This window comes from Lycium barbarum, chromosome 3, assembly GCF_019175385.1.
Source record: "Lycium barbarum isolate Lr01 chromosome 3, ASM1917538v2, whole genome shotgun sequence".
In the NCBI taxonomy this organism is placed as follows: Eukaryota; Viridiplantae; Streptophyta; class Magnoliopsida; order Solanales; family Solanaceae; genus Lycium; species Lycium barbarum.
The window spans coordinates 148895625-148921671 of record NC_083339.1 but is presented as its reverse complement, the minus strand read 5'-3'; the positions used below and the strand labels follow the sequence as shown (position 1 = coordinate 148921671).

Genomic DNA, 26047 nt, shown 5'->3' with positions numbered 1-26047 from the left:
TGTCAATATATAAATGATTTTTGGTTGCCATTAATAGAATATTTTAAATTGTTACTTAAAATCATTTATAACATAAATAGATTATCTTTTAGGAATTTGTTACAGAATATATCTCTATTTTATATTAATTATTTTATATTATCTTCATTGAAATATATTTATAAAATCATTATTACATGTTATTTTTACTTGTATAAATAGATATCAGTGTTTTGATTATTATTAATAATAAAAAATTCTTATTCTTTTTATTTATTTCATTATAGAATTGCACTAAGTTATATACTCAACTAGTATTTCTCACTTTTCTTTTTCCGTCTCGAAAATAATATTTATTTTGTATAGGAAATTTGTTACATAAATTAAAGAGATTAAAAAAATCATGATTTTAAAGAAGTAAAAGAAAAAAAGACAAGTTGATAAAATAAGGGTAAAATAAGAATTTAAAATGTCAATTAGGATAAAGGGGGGAGAATGACTATTGTTCAAAGTTGAAGAGGAGTTTGATTTTCACCCTATTATTTATTAGTGAATCATGTTTACCCTCATTGGAGTAAATCTTATCTGTATCTGATATTTACATTAAGTTAAACAAATACTTGCTCCGTTCCTTTTTTACTCTGTAAGTTTATAGGTTAAACAAGTTATATTCTGTAAAAGAAGATTCATATGGTTAATATATTCTTTAAATATAAAACTTGTCTTAAAGTAACAATGTTGGTTCGTCCTATATAAATCTAAATGGACAAATTGATTAGGCCAACTTATACCATATGTATAGAAATATCGTTATTTGATTGATCTAAATTATCAGTGCCCTACTTGAAGTTGTACGTGACCGATCATATGCTGTCAATTTTTTTTGGTCTTAGAATATGAAAAAACGCAAATGGGTCGGCTTTGACTAATTAGAATTCACTCAAAAATGTTCTCTTTTCCTTTGTAGATCAAATTTGTCTCTACCGTTATTTTCTGGCTTAAAATCGCTCTTTAGAAATAACTCAAAAATATTTTTCTTCCACCTATGGTTTAAATTTTTCTCTTACGTTATTTGCAGATTTAAAATTGTACACTACTATAACTTGGCCAACCAGGTATAAATATCCGATATTGCATGCGTAGAGATTCCAGTTGCCTTCCATACTGTGATTACCAGTTGTATGCAATCCTCTGCAACAGAATGGACGTTTGGAGTAAGAGACCAGCTGCAGGAGCAAAACAATTGCAGTGCTTTATATGGTTTGGTGTAGTTGTATCTATATATATGTGTATATACCGACACTCCGTAATACGGTATATAGAAGAACTATTATACAAAGTGGATTGGTTGTTGGAAACTCGGGACTGGAATGTGAGATTTCGAGATAAAGCGGTATATACTACTTATATGTATAGCTTACTAAATGACCGTTTGGTTTACCTACAATTCAAAACTCAACGGGGGAGACTTAAAAAGCAGGGCATAACACACGGCCAGGGGGAAGGAAGATAACTCAGAATGGTCAGTGGTTATGCAAGTCCCTCGCCATCGTCGTCACCCCCAACTCCCAGATCTCCACTTCCTGTGAGTGTAGGACCTGCACATCACCATTACCATTTCTCTTCATCTCCTTCTCCTTCCCCGCCATTCTCACCACCCTCTTCCCCTCATGCAGACATCCTCTACCAGACAGCCTCATTTTCCCTAGATCACCAACTCCAACCTCATCATAAGCTCCATTCCACATGCTCCTCCTGCCTTTTAGACTTGTAAGCAAGCTCCTACTCTGCTTTTCACTTCCTTTTTCCCCACCCCCACCACTGCCACTTTCACCTGTGGATTGATGTTGTCATGTATCTTTCCTCTAAAAGCTAGAACTCCTCTTTCTGCATTTTTAATCTTTTATAATTTTTGTTTCGTCTGTCTGTCCCTCTTGGATTATGGGAAATACACAGGTTGAAATGGTTCTTTCAGAGATGTTGCACCTTTTTTTCAACCAGAAAAAGATGTCACCAGCTCACACATCTTAACGACTGCCGCAAAACAGTTGAGTGTATCAGAGAAAAAGCAAAGCCAGACAGACTGGCTTTATAAGATCCCTGATCCTCAGTTATTATTTCACGATACGCCCTATGTTACTGAACAAGTATCTTAGAATTTAAGGAAAAATGTCATTCCAATTGCTTCATTTGGATTGCATTCTTAGTGTCTCAAATTGACACGCCAAATATAGCTTCTAACTTGGGTACAAGGAATCTGTAAAAAAGATGTGGAGTGGCAAATAAATGCTGATGGCATGATCTTCTGATTTACATTTAGTACTGAATAATGTACAAGACATGTAATTTTACAATCTTCTTTTAACAAATGTAATGTTTTAATTAAAATGTCCTGCAAGAATCCGGCCTTTGCATACTGTATCAGGATCAAACAAAGGTAGGAATTGCTGAGGTTTGGTATACATATCCCTTTCCTTCTAATTTGAAGACACTTCACTGTTGGCCTTGTGGTCTTTGTTGCTGAAAGGAAGGGTGGGTCTGAGGTGTGTTCTGATGAGGCATCATACCCTGCTGCAGATTCTGTGTATTTTGTGACATGTTTCCAAATGTGCCATGCTGCTGCTGTTGTTGCATTGACATCATACCAGGATTGTTTCCTCCCATATTGAACACTGCAGAGAAAGCACCATCTCTGTTAATGTGCAAATGTTATGCAACTAGAAATAAGCTGCACTCTCATTTGGTATACAACACCCTCTCTTCGGTCTAAAAAGGAAGAAAAATCCTTATGAACAGAACTATATGAAGGATGAGTAAAGGAGGTGTTTTTACTTTGATCACTCAGGTTTGCAGCAGCAAGATTCCGAGTTCCACCAGATATTCCATACTGAAAGCAGTCATATGAGGCCATAAAACAATTGACAACGAAATATAAAAGAAACGTGGAAAATTAGGTTACTCCCATGCAAATGGCTTTCAAAAAGCAGAATCTTCATATTGGAAGTACAAATGTCCTTGAACATGTGATAGACTCATAACACACTTATATAGTCAACTTCAAGAAATGAAGGCAAGGAAAAGATTATACTTAGCTCGCACAAGTTGGAAGCACAACAAAGCTATAGCCTCCCGTCAATTTAAACCAAATTGACAGTCAAGACAAATCTCAAAACAGAAAATACTTAAGGTGTATAATGCCAATAAAATAGAAAATTCCATTCAACACTCCCGCAAAAGACAAATGGACTTCCTCCTTTTGAAGCTAAATAAAGATATCAAGATCGCTCTCTCAACTCAGAGATGGTATTCAGTTCACTTCGTCGTGAATTACTCCCTCCGGATCAAAAAAAGAGTCCACTTAGCCATTTGCACTCCCCTTAAGAAACTACGCACTCCAAGAAAAAAAATATGTAAGTTGACTAAACTACCCCTAATTAAATAAGCATAGGGATTTGATCACATAACACTTAATAGGGGCAAATCTGGAAAGATAAGGTTAATTGTTTCTTGATTTAATAAGTGCACACTTTTTTTGACCCAAGAAAAAAAGGCTAAGTGGAGACTTTTTTTGATCCGGAGGGAGTATAATATTAACCGAATAATAACTCCAGCGTGCATGACAACAGCAATAGGAAAAACATTTTGACACACCTGCGTTCGTGGCAGAAGATTTTGTGATGGCATCATTGCTGACATATTTGAGATCTGCCATACAGAATAAGTTTAACATAATATTTGAAGCAGACTGGATATTTGAAATTTTAAGGTCAAGAAAAGAATGCCCAACAAATTTAGAAATTATGATGCGTACTTTCAGCATACTTTAATGGTAGAACAAGTCATAAAGAAATAGCTTGTAATAAAACATATAATAAAGCAATAAACAGCTAATAATCAAAAGATATGATGAGAATGACACAGAACAGACCAGTGTATTAGCATGTATTCTGAGGTAGCTATATCTATGTCAAAGGGAGGGACCACGTATACAGCTCGCCTAGTGATCTATAACCTCATAGCATGTGCTATACAACATTGAGTACCTTTAGAGGAAAAAAACTAGTTGACAAACTATGAGATAGAACCAAATATGGATGAAAACTTTCTAAAACTTCTGGTTCAAACTGGTTCAATACATCTAATACAACACGTATTTATTAGAACCATCAGCTTCAAAGATTCCCGAAATCTTCATTATGAGAAATACCAGTTCAATGCACGTGATAAACAACTTGCATTCTTCAGTTCTGCGACTTGCCACAGTAAGAAAACAAGACAATCCCAAATTAATTTATAGAGGTAGAAAACAGCAGAACCGGTGATTTTGAACTTAAAATTATCTGACAAAACAACTAAGTCATTACGGACAGGCTGCCTGATGAAGAAGGAAATAAAATAAAAACTGGAATATGTGACTCACCATCTGAGAGTTTGGTGTGCTTTGGGCAGAATTGAATAGTGCGGTATTCATAGAACTAGAAAACTGGTTTAGATGTCGATTCAGCTGATTTCCTTGGTTGAGCTGACTTTGACCCAGACCGTGATGAATGGCACCAGATGGTAGCTGCCTACCTTGAAACTGCTGTGCTCCCAGTGGCTGAGAGAACTGCACCTGAGGCTGACCGTGCAGCTAATAAACAGGTTCATTGGTTACCATTTGATAAAGCAGGTTCATTAGTTATTACATACTCTTCTATGTAACAGAAACTAATATATTCTTACCAAATAGATAATGATTATATTCACGTTTGAAGAAGTCGTTCATGCTAAGCATATTGGAAGTGCAGAAAATCAATTGTTATTTTTCTGATAATAGTAACATTGTATTAATATCAGCTTAAAGGCTGTGCTCCAGCCATATTTACAATTCAAAAAACCACACAGAGCATCCCTGTTCTATCTTACAAGGTATCAATCATGTCTAAGTAAAGATTCTGTGCCATCTACAAAGCTTTCTTTACACCAAAAAATAGCCAAAAAAAGAAAATGTGTCCCCCTTTTTTCTTTAAAGATTAGTGTTAAGGTCTTTGGAAGATAGTGTAATCTTGGAGTAAACAATTATCTAGGTAGAAAATAAACAAACAGTGCCCCTTGAAAAGAATTTGAAGTAGATATTTATGCATGTTGTATATCCAAATAGCCATTGTGCACGTGTTACCAGGTAATCTGACCTCTCCGTGAATTATCTGAATGCTAAATAAGGACGGATGAATCATATTAAGTTTAAGTTCAATGAATCGGAAAATGGTCCTAATTCTCCTTTTTTTAATTGGTAAAATGGTCCTAATTCTCTTTGGTAAATGGAGAACGTAGCTTGCGGATTTAGGTTAGGTTCTGCAATAGGTTTTATTTCCTTTTCTTTTATAGACATAGATGCATATTTGCATCTGTGTATGAAGCACTATATGTCAAGATAATGCATGTTCCTGGTTTATTTGCGACCACATTTATATTCATGCATAATACAGGGTAGGGTTTGGTATCTAGGCTGTACTGATTACTGGAGCTAGTTTGTACAATGTCAAGTGAATTTGTGACAACCTAGCTTCGGAGGAAAGCCTCACATTGGCAGGACACAAGAAAGATGTTGGGTATACAAGCAAAGCCATGCGGGCCTAGGCCCAAAACGGACAATATCACTAGCGGGATGGGCTGTTAGATATGGTATCAGAGTCACTCCAGTGTCAGCCTTGTCGGTGGTGGGTCAAAGTTCAACTGAGTTTAGGCAAATCACGAATAGGCGGGGCAAACCTCAGGGAGGACGCTGGTCCATGCGAGGGTTGTATGTGACACCCTAGCTTAGGAGGAAAGTCCCACATCGGTAAAACACAGAGATGCTAGGTATATATGTAAGCATGCCTTACACCCTAATAACGCGTTATAAAGCCGTGCGGGCCTAGGCCCAAAGCGGACAATATCACTAGCTGACTGGGCTGTTACAGAATTAAACTCCAGAGCAGCACATAAATGACCATAACCATTATATGCGTAACAAAAGTCAGGATTCTCCTGTGATCTCCTCATCCCTTTCAAAAGAAAAGCCAAACATGTTTGTTACGGTCCGGAGAGTTGAGGGCTCCAGACTAATATAGAGAAATGAGATATGATTCCTCTTGGAGAAGTTGGGAATCCTGTAGGTTGATCAGGTACTTGGCTGTAAAACTAGTATCCGGTCCTAAGTCCTAACATACTAGGGTTCACCAATAAGACATATCGAAACAATGCCAATGTGTGGAATTCATATAAGGTATCCAAATTATGAATCTATTTTCTTTTTAATTTTTTTTGGTTAGTCTTTGACTGTAAAAAGAGCACAAAAATAGGCTAAGAATTCACTCCGAATGAAGAAACCTAGAATTTGTTTCCCGATATCTCAGTTGGTCGAATTCAAAGTCAACAGCCTCCTTTAGATGAATGACCGAAAGAACCACTTTCAGTAATGAATATTATTTGGATTTTGAGACGGAAATACTCCTCTACTGTTGAGACCATCAATATTTCGGAAAAAATAATTGACTACCCATAGTCAGGAATAAAGTATTTGAGGCAAAGACATTGCATAAGAATATCAGTGGACAACATACCTGTCAAAAAGTGGCAAATTAGTTATATTTCTTTCCATCTTAATGAGTAACTTTCAAACTTATCTACTTTCCAAGGTGCCTACTTATAATATGTTCTCACTAGAATTGCATGTATCTACGGTGAAGTTTTATATTTGTTGGAACAAACTGACATCTCATCTATAGGACAGTGGCCCTGGCTGAGGGACTTAAAAGTGTTGCAATAAAACATCATGCGGCAAATGGGATTGGAGGTCTAGAGGTGATAAATATAGCACCAGAGCATGGTCAAAGGAGTACATATGGAAGGCAAAGGGGGATGAAAAGTCACCAGTCCTTATTAAAGAGCACCTTGGAGGCCGAAACCGCACAACTGGGAGGACTTCTCCCAATTCGTTAAAGTCAACATGGGATGTGGCTGAGAGAACTCTTTTCTGGACCTTTCAAATGAATCATAATGACTCGGAGGTGGATGAGGTAAACAACTTTTGGCTGCAACTTCTGTATTTTTGCAAGATGAGAACGGTGTTTCGCAGTTGGATGGTGATTCATCAGGCTCTCCTACACCTAAATCCATTTATGGGTTGTCATAAGTCAAGCGATTCCCTAATGCAGCTATTTGGGCAGTTTAAGGCCAAAAAAGTAGCATTTTTGTGAGGAAAGCTGTCTGGGCTTCAATTCTCACAGCTGACAATTGGAGGAAACAAAAGAAGATATAGGTGTGCCTGTCCTTTATGTGCAAAGGGGAATGGTGAAAAAAAAAACAATTATTAATACACAGCAGTTTTGCTAATAAATTATGGCTGCTGCTGTTTATAGACATCTAAAATGTTAAAGACTGACTTGGGATGCTTGAAATCTTAGATAAGGCAGCAAAAATAGAAAAAGAGTGGCAGAAGACATCCCTTATGCAATATATTGGACAATCTGGAAAGCATACAACAGACATTTGAGCAGGGGAAAATCTTATGCTACACAAAGTATATTTTGTTATCTTTTCTGTTTTTCAGCACACAGTAACTCACTGATTTTTATAGATGACTGATAGGATAACAAAGCTAGTTCTTCGTACAGTGCTCTCTTGTATACAGCTAGTAATCGCAGTTATCACCTTATTTTGTTAGGAAAACTAACTTATTTGACCAAAAAAAAAAAAGCATATAGGATATTGCAGAATAAGCACACTCTACCTCGTGCAAATTCACAAAGAGATACCTTAAATCAGTCAAGATGGTTGTACAAACTGTACCTGTCCCAGTCCAGGCATTGAGGCTTGCCTAAGCTGTTGCTGGGCAAGAAGTTGCTGCTGAGGTAACTGCATCATTCTCTGCCTCTGCTGGAGCTGATGCTGCTGCAGCTGCTGCTGCTGTTGTTGTTGTTGCTGCTGTTGCTGATGGGTCTGTTGCTGAGGAGATGGTGTATTCATCATGTTAGCACTTGACCTAGGTGAGTTGACATGTTGCAAGGGGGATGCTGTTGTAGCATCAAAGGAAGTGGTCCCAGAAGGAGAAGCCGCAGCCCGAAATGCTCCAGAAGCCTACTCCAAGAGCAATATATAGAATTAGAACTGAAGAACTTCAAAGGAGATATGGACTCAATACATAAATGTAACTTGGGGAACGCTGATTTCATGTTGTGTTTAAGTTAGGGAGAAAAAAAGGAAAAAGGATATAATTAGTTTACTTCCTGCAGGTTAATAATCTATTGTGTCCCTGATGCTGATTAGCGCAATGAATAGAAGTGAAGAGATTTGCATCTCCTATTCGATCTATTACATAAGTGTTTAATAACAAACATGGAGACCTCTCTACTTAATCTCCATCCTCCATTAAATTCAAATAAATGAGGGAAATAATCTTACCACCTCTTTCACCCCAACCAAAAAAAAAAAAAAGGTGTTAACACTTGCACGAGAAGTTAATGGGTAACCAAGTATGTAATAAACAATGAACAATTCGCAGTAGTGGATGTTAATTAAAATCAGGTATGTGTATTTGGTGTAACATAGAACGTGTATATGATTTTTAAATACTATAACGGACCTTGTAAACTCCTTCAGTAACTAATGGATCTAAACCCATTATAAGATGTACAGGTTTTTTGGTATCCATTTGGTCTACGGAACATACTTAAGACAGAACCAGGTTGGTCGACCTAGAAAGGGGTCTTTAAACCTAGAGTGCACCGGGAATGAAAAGGCATGCAAAAAATTTAAATCCCCTCCCCGGGAACAGGAAAAAAAATGAACCGTACAGAAAACAAAAAAAGATAGCCCGGTGCAATAAGGATGGGCCGGACCTTACTTCGCATTTTTGCGCGAGACCTACACATGGCTGAACCTGTGACCCCCTGGTCACACGGCGCAACTCTTACCTTTGTGCAAAGGCTCCTCTTTCTCAAAGAGAAAGATAGCATGACATAATTGTGTGATAACTACTTGTCTCTTTGTTCATAACCCCTTTTTAATAACAAAATTACAGGAGGAGGTGGAAGTAAAATCATGTGTTACAACTTGATCTTCATTCTTAAGCATAAGGCTCATTTACAAGGAAAATTAAAAGGAAATCTGACCTGTAACAAAGCTCCCTGACTATTAACATTGCTTGATGAAAAGGGAGGAGTATTCTTCAGATAAGTCCCTACTTGAACACAGTATCAGTTTCTCTAGTCAAATGTTCATGAAATAAAGTGGAGACACAGGACAACAATATATGATAGACTACCGAATGAATCAGTGAAAGACTGGGGCCCATCAGCCACTGCAAGCACATCTAACAAATGACCAGGAAGTGCAGAAGTAATATGTCTTTGGTCACCAGGTACACGTAACCCTGCATACCAGTTTCATGAAATCTGTGAGCATATATGTAACCAAATAAGTCATAAACCAGTGTACCTCCAAACACCACCAAAGAGATGCTACAGACACACTAAACACATTTTCAAGTGTGTTGTACATAAATGTTGTGATCATAGCATCCCCACATAGAAACATCTGACTTGCAATTTTCACCCTCCATATACTACATCAATTTGTCATCGGAAAATATGTGCAATATTCTGATCAACAAGGCACTGAATGGATATGATAGTTCGCAAGAATCCTTATCTCTTTCTTTTAGTTTAAGTAGAATAAGCATCAACATAGGGACCATTGGGTTCCAAGGATCTTAAGCCTCAATGTCTCATGTGTGCAAAAAAGTTTAACAAACACTGGGAAGAAGAAACAATCTTTCTAGGAAAAAGACTCAGAACACAAAATTATCACCTTCGCCGTGGTTTACTGCAGTGCGAAGTAAATTTTCTTGTTCCTGAATTTTTGCTGCTTGTGCCTTGTCAATAGTTGGAAGCAGTGTTGGCCCTTGTCTGGTTCCAAAGTAGGCTTTGCGGGTATCAGCTATGACCTTTTCAGCACTTTCACATGCTGCTCCAATCATATCAATTCTAACCTGTGATTTATAAGAATCTTAGAATGCCACACAGATAGAGAAACAGAAGAAATAGCATCTGCAGAGCTTTCCACCTTCAACTTCTCAATTTGGGATGCTACCGATAGGTTCTGCATGCTGTGTAATAATTGCTCCCTTTTAGCATTATCTTCAACTTCCATCTCTGGCAGCAGCTTTGATGACAGCATAACAGGTAGAACTGCATCGAAAAGTATTTGCAACTAACAAATGAGAGAAAGTATATTTCGGATTCTCTGTCAACACAAATATACCCAACAGCCCAAACACTATATGTTTCTTTCTTTCTATAACCTTTTCGGAAATTTGGCAAGATTTGATGCTCAAACAATACCACAGCTAATTTGGGATTGGGCGTGGTTGATTGATTGACAGATTATGCTCAAACAATTTCACCACATGAAAATAAGATTGATAGCAATAGTAACTGACCATCGTGTTATCTAGTTATGCAAACATGTATATCAAATATCCACAGCAAGTCAGCAAGTAAAACTGTTAAATCAAGAGCTACTTAACAGTCGAACTAAATATGTGTATAACTTAGGCAGCTTCCAAGAGAAGAGAATTATTAAGATACCAACCATCTCGATAATTCACTTTCCTACTGACTACCTATATACTTGCTTGTATGGAATGACAAATATCATTGGTTCGCATGTATAATTAAGAAAGGATAATAAAAGTCCAACTTTACAAAGTTACCAAGTGTGAGTGAAGAAGTCCATACTTGCAGCATTCTCAGCATTTACATTCTTGGGGTGTACAACGAAAGCCTTAGAAACCTTCTTAATATCCTCGACAATGTTATAAAGCTCGAGATTCACCATAGAAAATTGCCCCAGAATATCTTGCCTGACAAAAAGATTTATTAGAACTAAAGGTGTGAAAGTGGGATCAGATTTCTTGTGAAAAGGGCATTGGAAAATTTGGATTCCATCTTCCAAACAATATGGAAAGAAAAACCAGCAGTCTAATAAAATACCAAAAAGGAAATCGATATCAAACGTGTAAGCCTATCTTCTTATGCATCATTCCTTTGTACTAACAAATATGCAAGTATATCTTGTTTGTTTTCTGAATAATGGTACCGTCCGAAGAAACTTGAGGCACGTCCACTAATCTACATCTAACCTAAAACATGCACCAGTAAGGCTTGGCCCCAGCGTTGTTTCGCTGCATTTCTCCATTTCAGCGATTCTATAATTCATGATTCTGACATTCTCGTAGAAGACAGACCTATATATTTGGAATGTGTACATTTAGTCACCGCAGTGCCGTGTACTCACCTTCATTTTGGGGGCTAATCCAGCTTTTCTAGAACTTGATCCCTCAGCAAACATAATATCATCTTCAAATCATGAACCTTATCGTGTAGACTACTAGTATTAGTTAACCTCATTCATAACTAGGGTAAACAACTATCTAAGAAATTAATTAATAATTAAAGAGAAGCGAACCATTTGGGGACAGCATTGGTGCGAGCAATGGCGTCAAAATCTTCAAGAATGCGAGAAATAGCTTTGAATAAACTAACGGCTCGAGTTTTAACGGATTCCAGGTTCAGTTGCTGTTGAACAGCTGGGTTCAGACCCTCCACCACCCTGGCCGCCTGTTGCTGTTGCTGTTGTTGATCTTCCATGGCCGCCAACACTGATCAACCTCACTCCTAAATTTTATTACTATGTTGCAATTTCGATCTTCCACAAACCACAACCTTTTTCAATACTTACTTCAATTTTTTTATTCACCATCTACCTTGGCTTTTACTAATCCTAATTACCCCCAGAACTCACCTATTTAATAGTTTTGATTTTTTGATGCACTCTTGACGCCTCTTATGAAAATATTTATTAAAAAAAAAAAAAAAATTATCACAAACGTTTATTGTTTGTGGGATTTACCCTAATTTTTAATTTCAATTATTGTTTAATAAAATTGAAAATGATGCATATGTAAAATTTTCCAAATTGATACATTTTATTTCCATGTAAACATTATTAGAACTATTTATTTTAGATATAATGATAAAGCAAATATTTTATAATCTTAACTGTGTATAATGTAGGCATAAGATGAATTTAAATGAAAACAAGCATGACAATTGAAAATTTATACAGTCATTTTCAACTTGTTTGGAACTGAATATTATTGTTAGTGATACGATAAATAAATTTTTTGTTTATAATTTGCATTAGGAAGCCAATTTAAATGATATTTAAAGTGTATCCAATAGTTTCAAAATATATGAATTTTATCAAAGAGGGCAAACTTTTAATATGAGCTTCAAGTTTAACACAAGCCTGCACTTCATATATGTGCTTGAAGTAGAGGGCAAACATCAATCAAAATGAATGTATTTATAGCGCTTTGTAGCACATGTATTATGGGTGCAATGTGCCAATTTGAGACATCTATGTTTGAAGTTAGGCTTTGACAATGTCGAATTTCACATTCATATTTTTTTTTTAAAGTTCAAATTTTAAGTTTGTGATTTTCAATTTCAGTCTGATAAGTTTGAATTTAATTTTAAGACGATTAAATATTTTTATATTATAATTTCAATTTTTTAAACAAGAGTCTTAAAATACAGCCATATAGGTACTTCTTTCGATTTTTGCTTTAGAAATGCATTGCGAAATCGCGTTTCATAAATGAGAATAAATATAACTTGCACTTTAGATGTGGCTTATAAATGTACTTTAGATGTGACTTATAAACCGAACTTCAAATGCGACTTATAAATCGCACTTCGAATCACACTTCAAAAATGCAACTTGTAAATTAAGTTGCAGTTTAGGTGAAGAAAGTAGAATCGTCTGATGAGAGTCACTCTCATCAATTTTTTACATGCCAATTCTCTTCACGTAAAAAATATTGCAATGGCATAATGTTATTAGAAACCCCACCAGCTGGGAAGCTGAAGTACAATGGGCCAGTAAATTTGTAAAGGGGAAAAGTGCTGAAGCAAAGGTGTTATCACTTGTGGAGGGAAAGAAATGAGAGGGTGTTTCAGAGCCAAAGGCATATAGTGGTCAGCATAATCAAGAAGATAGTCCAAGAAGTGCATTTCAGAGGTTGTTGTTCGGTAAAGATGGTTAGATGGTTGGATTAGCATAACTAGGGGTGTCAATGGTCCGGGTCGATCGGTTATTCTTAGGAATTAGTAGCGTACCAATAATTCGGTTACTCTATGGCGTATAATCAAAATTAGACTTTTCGATACCATTCCAATCGTGTCGGTTTCTCTTTGGTTAATTTTTGTTTTTTTGAACGTCATCCAACGGCTATCGCAATCAATAAAATTTGATAGAATTACATACCCAAAATTTATAATAACATAGAATGACAATATTTTTCCCTTTATAATATCCTACAATGACTATTAACAGAAGCAATATACTCATTATGTTTACCATAATCACATGATGCACCACTCTCATCATGAAAAGGCGGATGCAAATTTATACATATATTTAAATTGGTGTCTATAATTGATTTGATTGAACAATTACGTTTGTGTACCTTAGCATGCTCTGTAACGTGGATAGTCTGTTTTAGGTGTACATGATCATTATTCTATCAGAGAAGTGTTTTATTATATGTAAATGACCAAAGGTTGAGTACTTGAGTTGTTGAGATAATCACGAAGAACAAAGTAGTGTTGAGTACTTGAGTTGTTGTAGCAGCAGCAATAGGTGTTTTATTTGGTATTGTACTCCTTACAAAAATAAAAATAAAAAACTCCAAGGCCCTAGTACCAAGGTTCAAGACAAATTTTTTAGTACTTACTATTTTAAATATTACATATAACAACTATATAAATTTTACTATTTTATATATATATATATATATATAACTATATTTACACATGTATTCGGTTCGGTTCGGAAATTTTTTAGTATTTTTTATAAAATAAAAAACCTAACCTATTTTGCGGTTCAGTTATAGTTTCATACCATAACCTACGGTTTCAATAGAAGAAAAACCTAAAATCGGTTCGGTCAGTTTTTGAAATTATTTTGACACCCCTAAGCACAACTTTTATCCAGCATAGTAGTTTGATCTTTGTATATGAAGTGTTTGTTATGGGTGGTGCAATGTTGTTGCTCTTAACTTATAGTTGACAGGTTTTAACAGAAGCTCTGCGGCTCAATGTCTTAGTGCTCAGTTTTCCTTTTGTTGTTTTGTATTGATTATATCACTTTTGATAATATAAAAGCTCATTTACCAAAAGAAGTATAACCGTCTGACTAATAATTGAAATTTATTCTGGATATATTTCGACTTATATTCTTATTAATGTAATCCACTTCATAAGTAAGACGTATTGTAAATAACGTTATAGAAATGAGAGTGCAATTTGTAATCCCCTCACAGAATGCATTAGTCACGCTTCACAATGCGACCGCGCTTCAAATTTGCGACTTGCAAATCACATTTTTCAAATACTACTTGTATATCAACATTTTCTTCTTCTTTATTCATATTTATTTTTTACATCGAAGTACACCAACAATGTATTCAATTAAGATATACAAATTGTGATAAAGTGTTAAGTACTTGTTCATTTTTAATTAGAAGTATTGAATTTGAATATCCTATGTGCCCACTTGAATTCAAAATTAATAATGCGTATACTGAATAAAAACAGAAAAGAATGAAGATATACTCTGGGAACGAAGTGACGTGTATAGCATGTAGGCAGGTCAAAAACTCTTTTAAAAAAAGAAGAAGGAAGCAATTGGAAAAGTCTGGTCGTGTCGTTCCAAATTCCAGGCCGCCGATCTCCCTCTCCGGCTATTCCAATGTCGAAGTATCTCACCTGAATATCCCCATCAGGTTAGTTTTATCCTTAAAACCGCTTAACCCGACACTCCATTCGATTTATTAGGAGTCAATATCTTATGGCCCTCAATCCCCAAATTGGCAAGCTGGATCATTCTATCTCTACACAATTAGGCCTTTTGGTTTTCTACTTATCATTTTTTATTTAATTATTTTTTACCAATATTTTCGCATTTTCCCTTGTCATTTCTTTGTTTGAGCTTAGGGTTTATCTGGAACAACCTCTCTACCTTCCAAGGCATGGGTAGGGGTAAGGTCTGGTCTGCCTACACTCTACCTACCTTGTCATTTCTTGCTCTCACCATTGAGTTGGCTTAATATCATGATGATGAGGTCAAGTAATTCAAAACATTGGGTTGTTACCTCTTTGTGTCGTTGACGTTTCCTTTATCTAGAAAGACACTAGTCACAAGCTGCTTCCACTCAGCTGTTACTTTGAGGCATTGAGTGTGCATAGACTGCTCGCATCACCTTTGTCTCTTTCTGTATTTTATGCAGAGCTTTGTACAATAAATTCACTAATTGCCCTTAAGATGTGTACATCCTCAGAGAATAAGGTGAAAAAATAAATGCATGTACAATAAATTCCCAAATTGTTTTCTTCCTTCATTGATATACCTATTCTTGCAAGTACAGAATGAATTCCATTGACACAATATAATGTCTGTCACAAGATAGCTACATACATCTCATCATATAGGCTGGCCTTGCATTTGATTCTACACATGAATCACTCGGGTGGTCTAAAAGTTTGAAGAGGATTGAAATTCTTGCTGAAATGTATTTGCTCTTGCCAGATGCAGTGTGCCTTTCTGACAGATTTTCCTTCATCATCACAGAGATCATTATATTAAACTTATAATTTATAGTATAGTCTAAATTCATGCAGCTGCAGAGGTAATTTTGTATCGTAATGGTTTTGTAATGCTTATTTCAATGGTGACAATATATATTAAAATATAATGCTCATTAAGTCTTTCTAGCAATAACTAGATGGTATTTTAGCAGGGATCGTAGCATCCGCATGTAATAGAGTGTTGTTGGTGGTGTACACATTATTTGGTCAGCTGCTTTGCCTGAGCAGTTGCATTTTTAAGTGTGTTTCAAATTCCTGATCTTCTCAGTTATTTTATTGTTTGCAGTTTTCCCTGTCTCTATTGAAATGGTCTGTAGGGACAATCGCCCCTGTGATGAGATTTACAGCTTAATCTGGAGTCAAGGTTTTTCGCAATGCGAATAGTGTCAAATGACAGTCTGGTAGTAGATAGTTCAGAAACAGAGCCCATCTTATCTCAGATTGCTATTGTTGAGGAATCTGAGGACACTTCACCTTCAACTGAAATCACTGCGAGTGAGGATTGTTTGGAGACTACTGGTGACCTGCAAAGTGTCGGAGTCGACAGAATTCTATTTTTGTCACATGCAGAACTGTCCCAATGTCGCATATGCTTGGACAGTGAAGGTGTCACTTGTGCACTTAGTTTCAGCTACATTATTGTAATTACGTATATCCTCAAAATTATTGTTTGTTTTCTGTACTTACAGCTGGAATTTGGTGATTGATTTTCAGGAGAAGATCTGATTGCACCCTGCCATTGTAAAGGAACACAAAAGTATGTCCATAGATCATGTCTTGATAACTGGAGATCAACTAAGGTGAATTAACTTATACATGTTATCTACAAATGGTCAGTGTCATGTCCTAGAAGTAGCCAAAAAATTAGATTCAGTGGGAGAACTTAAATTTATATTTTCATCAAACTCAGACTGCTCTATAATTAGTTTACATCAAAAGGATCACCAAGCAGTGCATAGAGCAGTTTACATTGGAAGACAAGAGTATCTGGGAAGCATATCTGAAGTTATCCATTATATAGAACAAGTATTTCATAAAATACTTTATCCTCATAGCGTATCCACGGATTACGTTTAGCTATGTAGCCCTTGAACTTAAACAAGGTACTTTATGCTAGTTAGCCCTTATGCCATTGAAGGAAGCGATAAACAATCTCACAACGTGTGAATTCCATGTTTGTAAAATCCTTTAAGTTTAAACAGATCCAATAAGAGTATGTTTTTTTCTTATTTTTATTTTTAGGTTGCTATACTTAAATTCCTTTTCCTTTTCTCGTCTTATTAATTATTCCCTCTTATTCAGGACTCCCTAATGTGTCTGTGGAGAGAATTAGAATTTTGGAGAGAATTAGAATTTGAAACTATTCTTTATTGACCGATTGTGAATTGTTAGGTGAAATTCTGCCAACAATTCAAGAATCAAAATTGATGTGCAGCATAACTCTATCACGATTGTATCATGAAGATGTATACTACTTAGTCATGTTGCTTTCTTGTCGCAGTTGTTTGGGCTCAATATTATTAGTAATTGATGGACATCTCATTAGTTCATTGAGTTAGGCATTTTTGCATTAACAGCTGTTCTTGAAAAAAAATGGATAACATACTTTGAATTTTAAAATGGTTATACTTTGTATAAGATGTATTGCCATCTTCTTGGTTTTGTAATGTTGTTAATGTGTTTGTGGCTCCATTTTGTAGGAGGGATTTGCTTTTGCCCACTGCACCGAGTGCAGGGCAAAGTTCATATTACGGGCAAATGTCCCACCTGATCGCTGGTGGTTGAGGTTAAAATTCCAAATCCTTGTGGCAAGAGACCATGTGTTCATTTTTCTCATTGTCCAGTTGGTATGGTCATAATTCCTTTTAGCAAATCTTTCATTCTGTCTTATGTTCCTAACAATGTTGTAGTTAAAAGGTGGTATATTGGCTTAGTTTATGCGTACAGAAGTTGCATATAACCGTACTTCTCGCTTTGTATTTATTTACCACATGCTGAATACCTTAATTCACTAGTCCAAAGGTAGATTTGCAATGTCGACAAGATATGTTTCTTCTGGACTGCCATCACTAACTCACTATGCTTGTGATGGTGGTTTTACCGTAATGAACAAGAAGACATTGAGGGCCTTCAAGCAGAGCCCCCATAAGTTTCTCAAAGAAAAAGAGCTCCATACTTACTGCCAAGCACAAGATTATCTCGAATGTTTTCACCTTTTTTTACCTGAAACGGAGCTTTGAAAGTGTTAATGACTTAATTAGGGTTGTGAGGCCTAGAGCCAATTCATTGCTATTTTTTATTTAAATTCGGTTACGGAAGATTTCTCTGTACAGCTTCATTAGTGAAAACAAAAGCGGAGGTCTGACATCTACTAGCATTGCTTCTTCTTTTTTGGATAAAGTAAGGGTAATGCCATGTACTAATATTTTGGTTGGAATTGGTTCTTTATCAATGGTTTTGAATTAGGCGAAGGTGTGAGTAAGAGTATCTTCTTTGGGGGTCTATCACCATAGCCTTTTCCTTTAGCTATTACGCTATGTTAATGGATTTTCATTTAAAAGGGCCTGGGGATTCATTTCATTTAGAAATAACGAGTGCAAGACTCTAAAGATTCTTCACCAGCAATCACTCGATTATGCTTCAATCCAGATTAGCTAGGATCAGTTATATGATTCCTTTGTATCCATCATACTTATAAGATTCATTATAGTTAGACTATTTTTATGTTGGTTATCAACCTATTGTAGGCCTCTTTTTATCCAGGCTTGATATTGGATATGTTTTGCTGCATAGGTGGAGTTTGTTTAATATAAGTAGGCTTAAAAGGTTAAAGGCCTTTAAATCTTTCTTCATTTATTTCCCCTTTTTCTGGTATCTCTCATCTGTTCAATATTTCAAGCCTCCCCTATGTATGTAAATGAAGCATAGCTGAATAGGTAAGTACGTTGTGTAGTACTAGGTCACTTGGCCCTCCAAGTCTTATGAAGTTCATTTTTACAGAGCTGTCTAAGTTTGGTTAGAAATATAGGCCCCCTTATCCAGTGGCAGAGCCAGGATATCCACTATGGGAATTCAAAGTATAAATAAGTAGACGCATGAAGAAGCCAAGGGGATTCATCATCTGCTATATATCAATAAAATAATAAGTTGACCTTGTATGGGGTTCGGCTGAACCCACTATGATTTCTTTTTTGGAGATCTTCCACAAGGTTAGACATCTTGTTTGGGGAAAAAGGGTCATGCAATTTGTTCATCTTTATCGTGGACCAGGCATGCACTCCTTCTAGTCTTTCCTATTATAGCGTCAAAGAGTTTACAAAGTCACTTATGCCAAACAGCTTGGCAGTGAATCTGCATTGAGCATAGAATGTACAAAACGCAGGGAGAATAGCTAAACTTAGGGCCCAATGAGATACATATAATTCTTGGAGTTTTTGCCTGTACGATTGCAACTTATTGATATTGTATAATGATATAGTTGTTTCCATGCATATCAATTGTTTCCAGTAACTGTCCCTGCTGATTGTTGAATGGACAATTATCACAGATTGTAGCATTCTTAGGTATACTTGTGTACAAATTCTACGGAGATGAACTAAGGGAAATGTTTGGCTACCGAGAGCATCCATATGGCTTTTATACAATGGCAGGTAATCACTGATTTGATCCATTAGATTAACCTTCTTTAGAACTTGTGAACCATTTAATCCTATGCTTGTGGGTTTACAAATCACATTTTGTTACATCATCGTTTTGTCAAAAATTATCATAATAATATATGCAGTTTTGATCATTGAGCTTTACAAAAGTTCTAGTCCTTGTTGATGTGAAGATTTATGTGCCATCAAACAGCTTCTTAGATTCGTCTTAGGTGGTGCTTGGTTTAGAAACTGTTTGGTTGTGGGAGAATTTGTTACGATTTTGGTCTCTTCTTTCTGGAAAAAGTTAAGTGCCTTGATTTGTGTTTAGGAAAATAAACCGACAAAACTACTTTAGATACTATTAAATGTATTTCTGGAAAGAAAACAGTCAAACACTGACGGGAAAAAACAAGAATTCAATTTTTGCGAATAAGGGTGGAATTGCAATGTCCAAAGCCTAAAAGGGGTTGAAAGGAAAAGGTACTGGCAGCTTTTCAGTTGTTAGTTTTACTTCTTTGTTTTGCTTTCAAGAAAGCTGGCCTTACTTTTCCGTATTCAACATAAAGATATATAAAACGTATTCCTGCCTCGAGGAGAGAAAAAGGGCTCACCATGAACTGATCAATGAGATGACACTTCTACAGTGGTGAATTTGATAGGAGATGCCTGGTTGCTCTTTTGTTAATAACTTTGTTGACCTGAAGTCATGAACTGTTGGGCCACCTGCTATCATTTGAGATGTTAATTTTTTTTTATTTTTTTTTGATGAAGTATCTTTGAAATGTTAAATTACCAAAATTATGTGAAAATGTGCTCCTGTGCATTATTTTTGCCTTCAAAATGAGAGCCTTGCCCCCCTTACTAACTTACCGATTAATATGTCTTCTTTGATTGCAGTTTTGGCAATCATACTGGTGGGTTTGCTTTATGGTTTCTTCATAGCAATAATTTGTGGACAGAGAATTAGTGAACGCCATTATCACGTCCTTGCCAAAAAAGAACTCACGAAGGTGTTGCATCTACTGCTAAGACACAGACATGCTGATCATGCATTGACTTTGGCAATATTTTGTTTGTGCCCTGTCCCTTTCACCTTTAATCATAAAGAGGATAGGAGACGAAGATCTGGTATCTGAAATATATGAAATTTGAATTTGAGCAGTATCAGGCCCTTTTCTTGGGAATATACTCGCCTTTCATAAGAGACTTCTTTTCATGCACACTGGATTTTGTTTGTGTTAATTCTAGTTCCGCCTCTGCAGTCTAGCCTTTCATGTATGTGAGTTCTCCCCCGATTTATCAAGAAACATTAGGGGCGGTTTGGTTTACGGCCTAGTTATACAAGAATTATGATGACAGGAATATTTATACGGTGAATAACAGTGCAAGGATTGATGGGGTGAATAATAATGCAGGATTATTAATGTGATGGATAATGATACATGGATTGTTATGTCGTTAGATACTCATATCCATGTATTGCTTATACATGTATTCATATCCTTCATTCTATATACATAGATTCTTGTGTAAGTTAAATGGAAATTTGTAATATATCCTTTGGTTTCTGGTTTCAAACTCTGCATCCTGCATAGCTCATATAATCGTGATACAACATTTGGTTTCTGGTACTAAATGTTGTATAGATTTTATATGGGAAAGCAAATGTTGTATAAGTGATATTGGATTTTATATGGAGATCAAGCTTTTCATATATTTCAAAACCAAAGGACTCCTACATGTTTAATTTGCTTACACTTCTATTGTTGTATTGACAGGAATATGTGGTAGAAGATCGCGAAAGGTTAACTAAAGATGTCCCTGAACTTGATCCTAGCCACGTTACAGAGCTAAGAATGCTGGGGCTCTATTGAGAATCATGGCGACCTAGGTTGGTACTCAAGCTGACATCCAATATTTATATGTTGAAATTACAAATTAGATTTTGGTCATATTGACATGTTTGGTTGCATAAAATTATGCCCCTCCACCCTTTCCGCAATTAGACGTCACAGTTTTATCAAGAACAAGGACTAGAAAGCTAATCTGAAAAAGAAAAATTCTGAAGCGATGCTGAAAAGCTTGTTTAATTATGAGTATCAATGTTTGAGTTCAGATTGTTTGAAGAGTGTGAAGTGTAAGTAATTTAAGTCATATCATATAGTAGAGAATTATAGTTCCCTAGAAGTTTCAAGTGATTTGGTGTGTGCATTTCATAAATTAGAGTACAGTTGAGATAATATTACGAGTGTTGCGGTTACAAATAGTTCATTTAGATGTATATATCTGTCACCACAGAGCATGCCTGTTTAAGAGTTATCTACTTTTAATTTGAGACTAATATATCTAACATAACGCTACATATTTATGCAAAAACAGATGACATATCATAATTGCTAGCAAATTTTTCTAAGATTGCACGACAGGTGTTATTGTTTTTCCAAGATTTGATATATTATGCATCATAGAACATATTCACGACAAAGAAACATATACTTAGTTGGACATCGTCATTTTTTGAGTTCTGTTTTATGTAATTTTCTTGCTTTTTTGGGCTTTTACTTGTGTTTGTGGAACAATTTGAATAGTTTTGGTTTTTGTACATATGCAGCAAGTACCTCACCCTCACTATATATAACTAATTTTAAGCGGGAGAATATGTGCGACTCCTGCCATGTTATGGTTGTGCTGCCAAAACTCAAAAGATAGTGAAGCCGAAAGAGTGTCCTAACCCAGACGGGATTTTTTGGAGGGGGTGCAGGTCCTCTTTATAGTTTATATATATAAACTTCCAAAATTGGTTTATTTTGAAAAGTAATTTATTGCAGTTTCAAAAAAAAAAAAACTACTTTTGGTAGTTTTGTTTATGTTTGGCAAAATTATTTGAGAAGCGCTTTTATCGGTATTATAGAGAGTCTTAAATGGTCATTGAACTTATAGAAAAATTCTACTAAAGTAACTTTTGAATTTTTTTGGACAAGGTCATCAAACTATGTCCTTGTTTCCAATAAAGTAAATTAACCCATTTTTAGACATAAAACCCCTTAACCCATATATAAATTATAAAACCCATTACCTAGGCACAATTTTTAGACACTCCAAAATTCTTGTTCAAGTTTTAATAATAAAACAGAAATATTCAAATAATATTTCAAGCTATAAGAATAAAACAATATAATGCTATAAGCTGATTTTCTTTGTTATATCAACATCTTTTGAACTATTTTGATATTTTTCTATTGTTCAAAGTATCTGATGTGACAACTTCAACTGCTCTGAAAGGCAATGAGAGAGAGCTTTTCCTAACTGATTTTGTTTCTATCCTGAAATATTTCTTGCCCTTGGTAGAATTTTGGATGTTTGCTTTTAACATCTGCGTCAATATTTGGTCCTCAGCCTAAATTTATATAGGCTTTGGTGATCTTAAATTCTTAATTGACTCATTTTTTATGCAGGCTTATCAATTTATTTACAAGGAAAGCATCAGGCTATAGAACTGCAAACGGAGTATATTTTACATCATACATTGAGCATTGTTTATCATGTTGCACCATCGAGAGATTTGTCATTTTAACACCAAGAGAATAAGTAGTGCGGTTCCAGACTTAGTTACTTGTTAGTAGAATTTTGTTTTTCTCAACTCCCCTCGGGCTACCTCTGTACAGAGGAGCAAGAGTTCATTGGATTTGGCATCTTTGTATAGCATAAACCTACTTGGTTGTTATCAATTTAGAAATTGCAACTCCTTTATTATGAGTTTTTTTGCCTCAAAATAAGCTAGCATCCAGTAACTTTCAGAGATATGTAAACCATCAAAACAAAAAATAGGGATGATTTGACAATAATATTTGTAAGTTACACAAAAGTTTGAAAAGCAAAATCAAAATGTATCCAAAAAACCCACCCTGAAGATGATATTGTACCAGCACGGGCGAATATAGAAGTGCAATTACACCATATAGTACAAAACTCCCAAGTGATAGACCAAGCGGCTAGCTCGTAGTAATATATTTACGAGATTCAATAAAAAAGTGTAGACTGAAATGTAACTCCAGAAAAAACAATACGAGAAAATGCTTAGCAAATTCAAAGTTGTCAAAAAAGATTAGATATTTAACTATTAAACCTTATTGTACAAACTTGTATGTACAGGTCCCAGCATCAAATGTGGCGCATTTTGTAAAAAAACTGCAAGCAGAAGAAGTAACAGACAATATGACAGTACAATGTTTTTGAAAATATTAAGCACGCCTTGACTACAGATTACAGCAATAATTAATAACTAGGTTATAATATAAATAATCAAGTATCTGTAACTAGATTATAATGAACCATGGGTTGTGATTATTTCACATAACCAATAAATACTGATGGCCAGTTGGCTTTCTCGGCCAAATCAAAACAAGGGGGTGTGTTACCCAATTGAGATTATAAATGACCAAAGAATAGAAGAAACAAATATTGGCAAGAAAAGACAGTAAACCAGAAAAGGATTGTCATAATGTAATGTCAGATCACAAGCATTCATCAAAATGTATCAGACAGGGATAACTGTGAATTGCTTATCTCATCATCCATTACAAATGAAGAAAGCTGAGGGATCAAGGCAAAAGGCCAAGAGAAATTTAAAATGTTAGATGTACAAGATAGCATTAGAGAAGAAGCATCAGATCTTCCTATCTATTCAGATGAGGATCCTTATACTCAAATTATGAGCATTCATCTCCGATAAACACATCATCTGCCTCTATCAACAAGCATGGATTATGACCCAAAAAAAAAACTTAGCAATCACTGGAAATATACAATAAGATGCAATGTGTAGTAAGCCTCAGACCGTCCTAGTCAGTGGAATTTATCAGCATTGAAGCTAAGTCATAAGACTAGCATCTTCGTTGCTATATAGATGTCATCATAGGCAATATATTCGAAAAGTTACTTTACAAAATGTAATAACTTAGCTTCAAAAAAATATTTCAGCACTGAAAAAAAAAACACTTGCCGCACTTTGGCCCAAAAAGGGAAAATAGGAACAATGGAGATGGGTCAGACATGAAAGGAAAACTTTCAGCACTGAATAAATCAGACAGGGATAACTGTATAATTCCTTTGATCATCATCCCCAAAATCTAATACTAGTAATCATTCACAAATCTAGCATTTAATTAAACATTTACAAACGAGAATAGATGTCTTCTATGGACTTGATTTAGGGTTTGGGCGATGAATTCGGCCATGAGAGATATATTCAAATAAATCGCAGCGCCATGTGTTTATTTATATAGAGAAAAACGAGGATGCTGCCTTGCTCATTTAGGGTTAGGGTTAAAGCTTTGAGAAAGTGTTGGGCCTACATTCAAGCATCACCATCCACTTTGGATTATCTACCTATAACTGGGCTCAACCCATACATAAAAGGTTGTGGGCTTTTGCCATCGAATGGACTGGACAATAAGTGTCTTCATGATATGTTAGGAGTGCGATACGGAGAGAACCCTTGTTGCTCTCTTTTTTGGAGCACAATGGATTAACTCTATCCTATCTATTTACAAAAGGCATGGGGTTCCTTTTAAGAGCATCAAAATTATTGCGCTTAGAAATCCTAGATACTTTACCCAAAAGGGTACGTGGGTTGAGGAGTTGTTGGTTAGGGTGAAAGAATACTATAGGATTTCGGCGACTCGCGGGTTTTCCCGTATGCACTTGATATTGTAGAATATCAAGATGAGTTGGTTTTTGAAAAGAAGATTGAAATCTTCTGTCACGCCCTGAACTTGAGTCTGGACGTAACACGATACTTGGTGTCTGACTGCATGTGACCGAGCGAACCACATGATTTGCTAAATCAACATAAGACATTTACTGATGCGGAATATAAGTTCAAACATGAATAGTCTAAATAAAACATGTGACATCATAATAATACTGAAAATACTGTTTCAAAATATAAGTACTGAGATAGTCTGAAAACATGATAGTGTAGCCCATAAGGCTGATCATAACTGAATACCCAATATGACATACTGACTAGTCTATGAAACCTCTGACACGAGTCTGAAATACTGAATTGTTGTTGGGATACGGCCTCCAACATACCTGGATGTCTAACATGACATGACTACTGGAAGTAAAGACAACATCCTGAAGTAAGTGGGGCTCACCAACTAGCTGATAGGATGATGTCCTAACGAACGGATCCGCCGTCCTGTAAATCAATGCCTGCATCGTCAAATGCAGGGCCCGAGCAAAAGAGACGTAAGTATATTTGAATTGTACTTGTATGTAAAACCAACTGAAAGAATAAATAGTTGTGGGGTGCTTGGGGAATGGGCACCCAAATTAATAATATGGATACATTAAGTAATACGAAACTGAAACCGTAACTGTAAGTTGGAACATAAGGATAACTGAACTGAACGTGCAAATCATAATCATAAGTACCCCCTACTGAATATGGGGAAATAATCTGTTTATAAGAGTTCATAATTGTGGCCTCGGGCCTATATAATTAATTGTATGTAACCGTGGCCTTGGGCCCATATAATTATATATATAACTATGGCCTTGGGCCCATATAATCGTATATAGTTGTGGCCTCGGGCCCATATATAAGCGCACAATTATGTGGCCTCGTGCCTAAGCATACATAAACATAAACTTCACCGTTCAGATTTAAGAATTATATGTTATGAA

At 35.7% G+C, this 26047-nt stretch overlaps 2 protein-coding genes, 1 long non-coding RNA gene and 2 other non-coding genes across 8 annotated transcripts; 2 read left to right on the top strand and 3 right to left on the bottom strand.

Moving 5' to 3' along the window:
* Nucleotides 1–1453: 1453 nt before the first annotated feature.
* Nucleotides 1454–2367, top strand: LOC132633598 (uncharacterized). Its single transcript, XR_009579697.1, has 2 exons — nt 1454–1749; nt 1936–2367. It is a non-coding gene; the product is annotated as an uncharacterized LOC132633598 (long non-coding RNA).
* On the bottom strand, nt 2258–11862 carry LOC132633597 (mediator of RNA polymerase II transcription subunit 8). 3 transcript variants are annotated; one of them, XM_060350121.1, is made up of 11 exons: nt 11470–11859; nt 10740–10864; nt 10066–10190; nt 9811–9991; nt 9266–9373; nt 9114–9184; nt 7792–8079; nt 4400–4609; nt 3631–3684; nt 2812–2866; nt 2258–2651 (listed from the first exon to the last, which is right to left on the bottom strand). In XM_060350121.1, the coding sequence occupies exons 1-11, from the start codon at nt 11649–11651 to the stop codon at nt 2473–2475; spliced, it is 1578 nt and encodes a 525-aa protein (XP_060206104.1). In that variant the 5' UTR covers nt 11652–11859; the 3' UTR covers nt 2258–2472. The 3 variants fall into 3 exon arrangements, with proteins under 3 accessions (XP_060206104.1, XP_060206105.1, XP_060206106.1); XM_060350122.1 differs by having other exon boundaries at nt 9114–9181; nt 11470–11856; XM_060350123.1 differs by lacking the exon at nt 2812–2866 and having other exon boundaries at nt 2478–2651; nt 11470–11862.
* A 2822-nt stretch (nt 11863–14684) lies between these two features.
* Nucleotides 14685–23110, top strand: LOC132633595 (uncharacterized). Of its 2 annotated transcripts, none has more exons than XM_060350119.1 (8): nt 14685–14851; nt 16000–16319; nt 16428–16513; nt 17414–17560; nt 19261–19363; nt 20252–20364; nt 21133–21245; nt 21966–22786. In XM_060350119.1, the coding sequence occupies exons 2-7, from the start codon at nt 16088–16090 to the stop codon at nt 21226–21228; spliced, it is 777 nt and encodes a 258-aa protein (XP_060206102.1). In that variant the 5' UTR covers nt 14685–14851; nt 16000–16087; the 3' UTR covers nt 21229–21245; nt 21966–22786. The 2 variants fall into 2 exon arrangements, with proteins under 2 accessions (XP_060206102.1, XP_060206101.1); XM_060350118.1 differs by lacking the exon at nt 21966–22786 and adding an exon at nt 22810–23110 and having other exon boundaries at nt 14687–14851.
* Nucleotides 23111–23856: 746 nt separating this feature from the next.
* Nucleotides 23857–23936, bottom strand: LOC132634526 (small nucleolar RNA R38). Its single transcript, XR_009580244.1, has one exon. It is a non-coding gene; the product is annotated as a small nucleolar RNA R38 (small nucleolar RNA).
* Nucleotides 23937–24182: 246 nt separating this feature from the next.
* On the bottom strand, nt 24183–24274 carry LOC132634542 (small nucleolar RNA snoR20a). Its single transcript, XR_009580261.1, has one exon. It is a non-coding gene; the product is annotated as a small nucleolar RNA snoR20a (small nucleolar RNA).
* Between the last annotated feature and the right edge of the window lie 1773 nt (nt 24275–26047).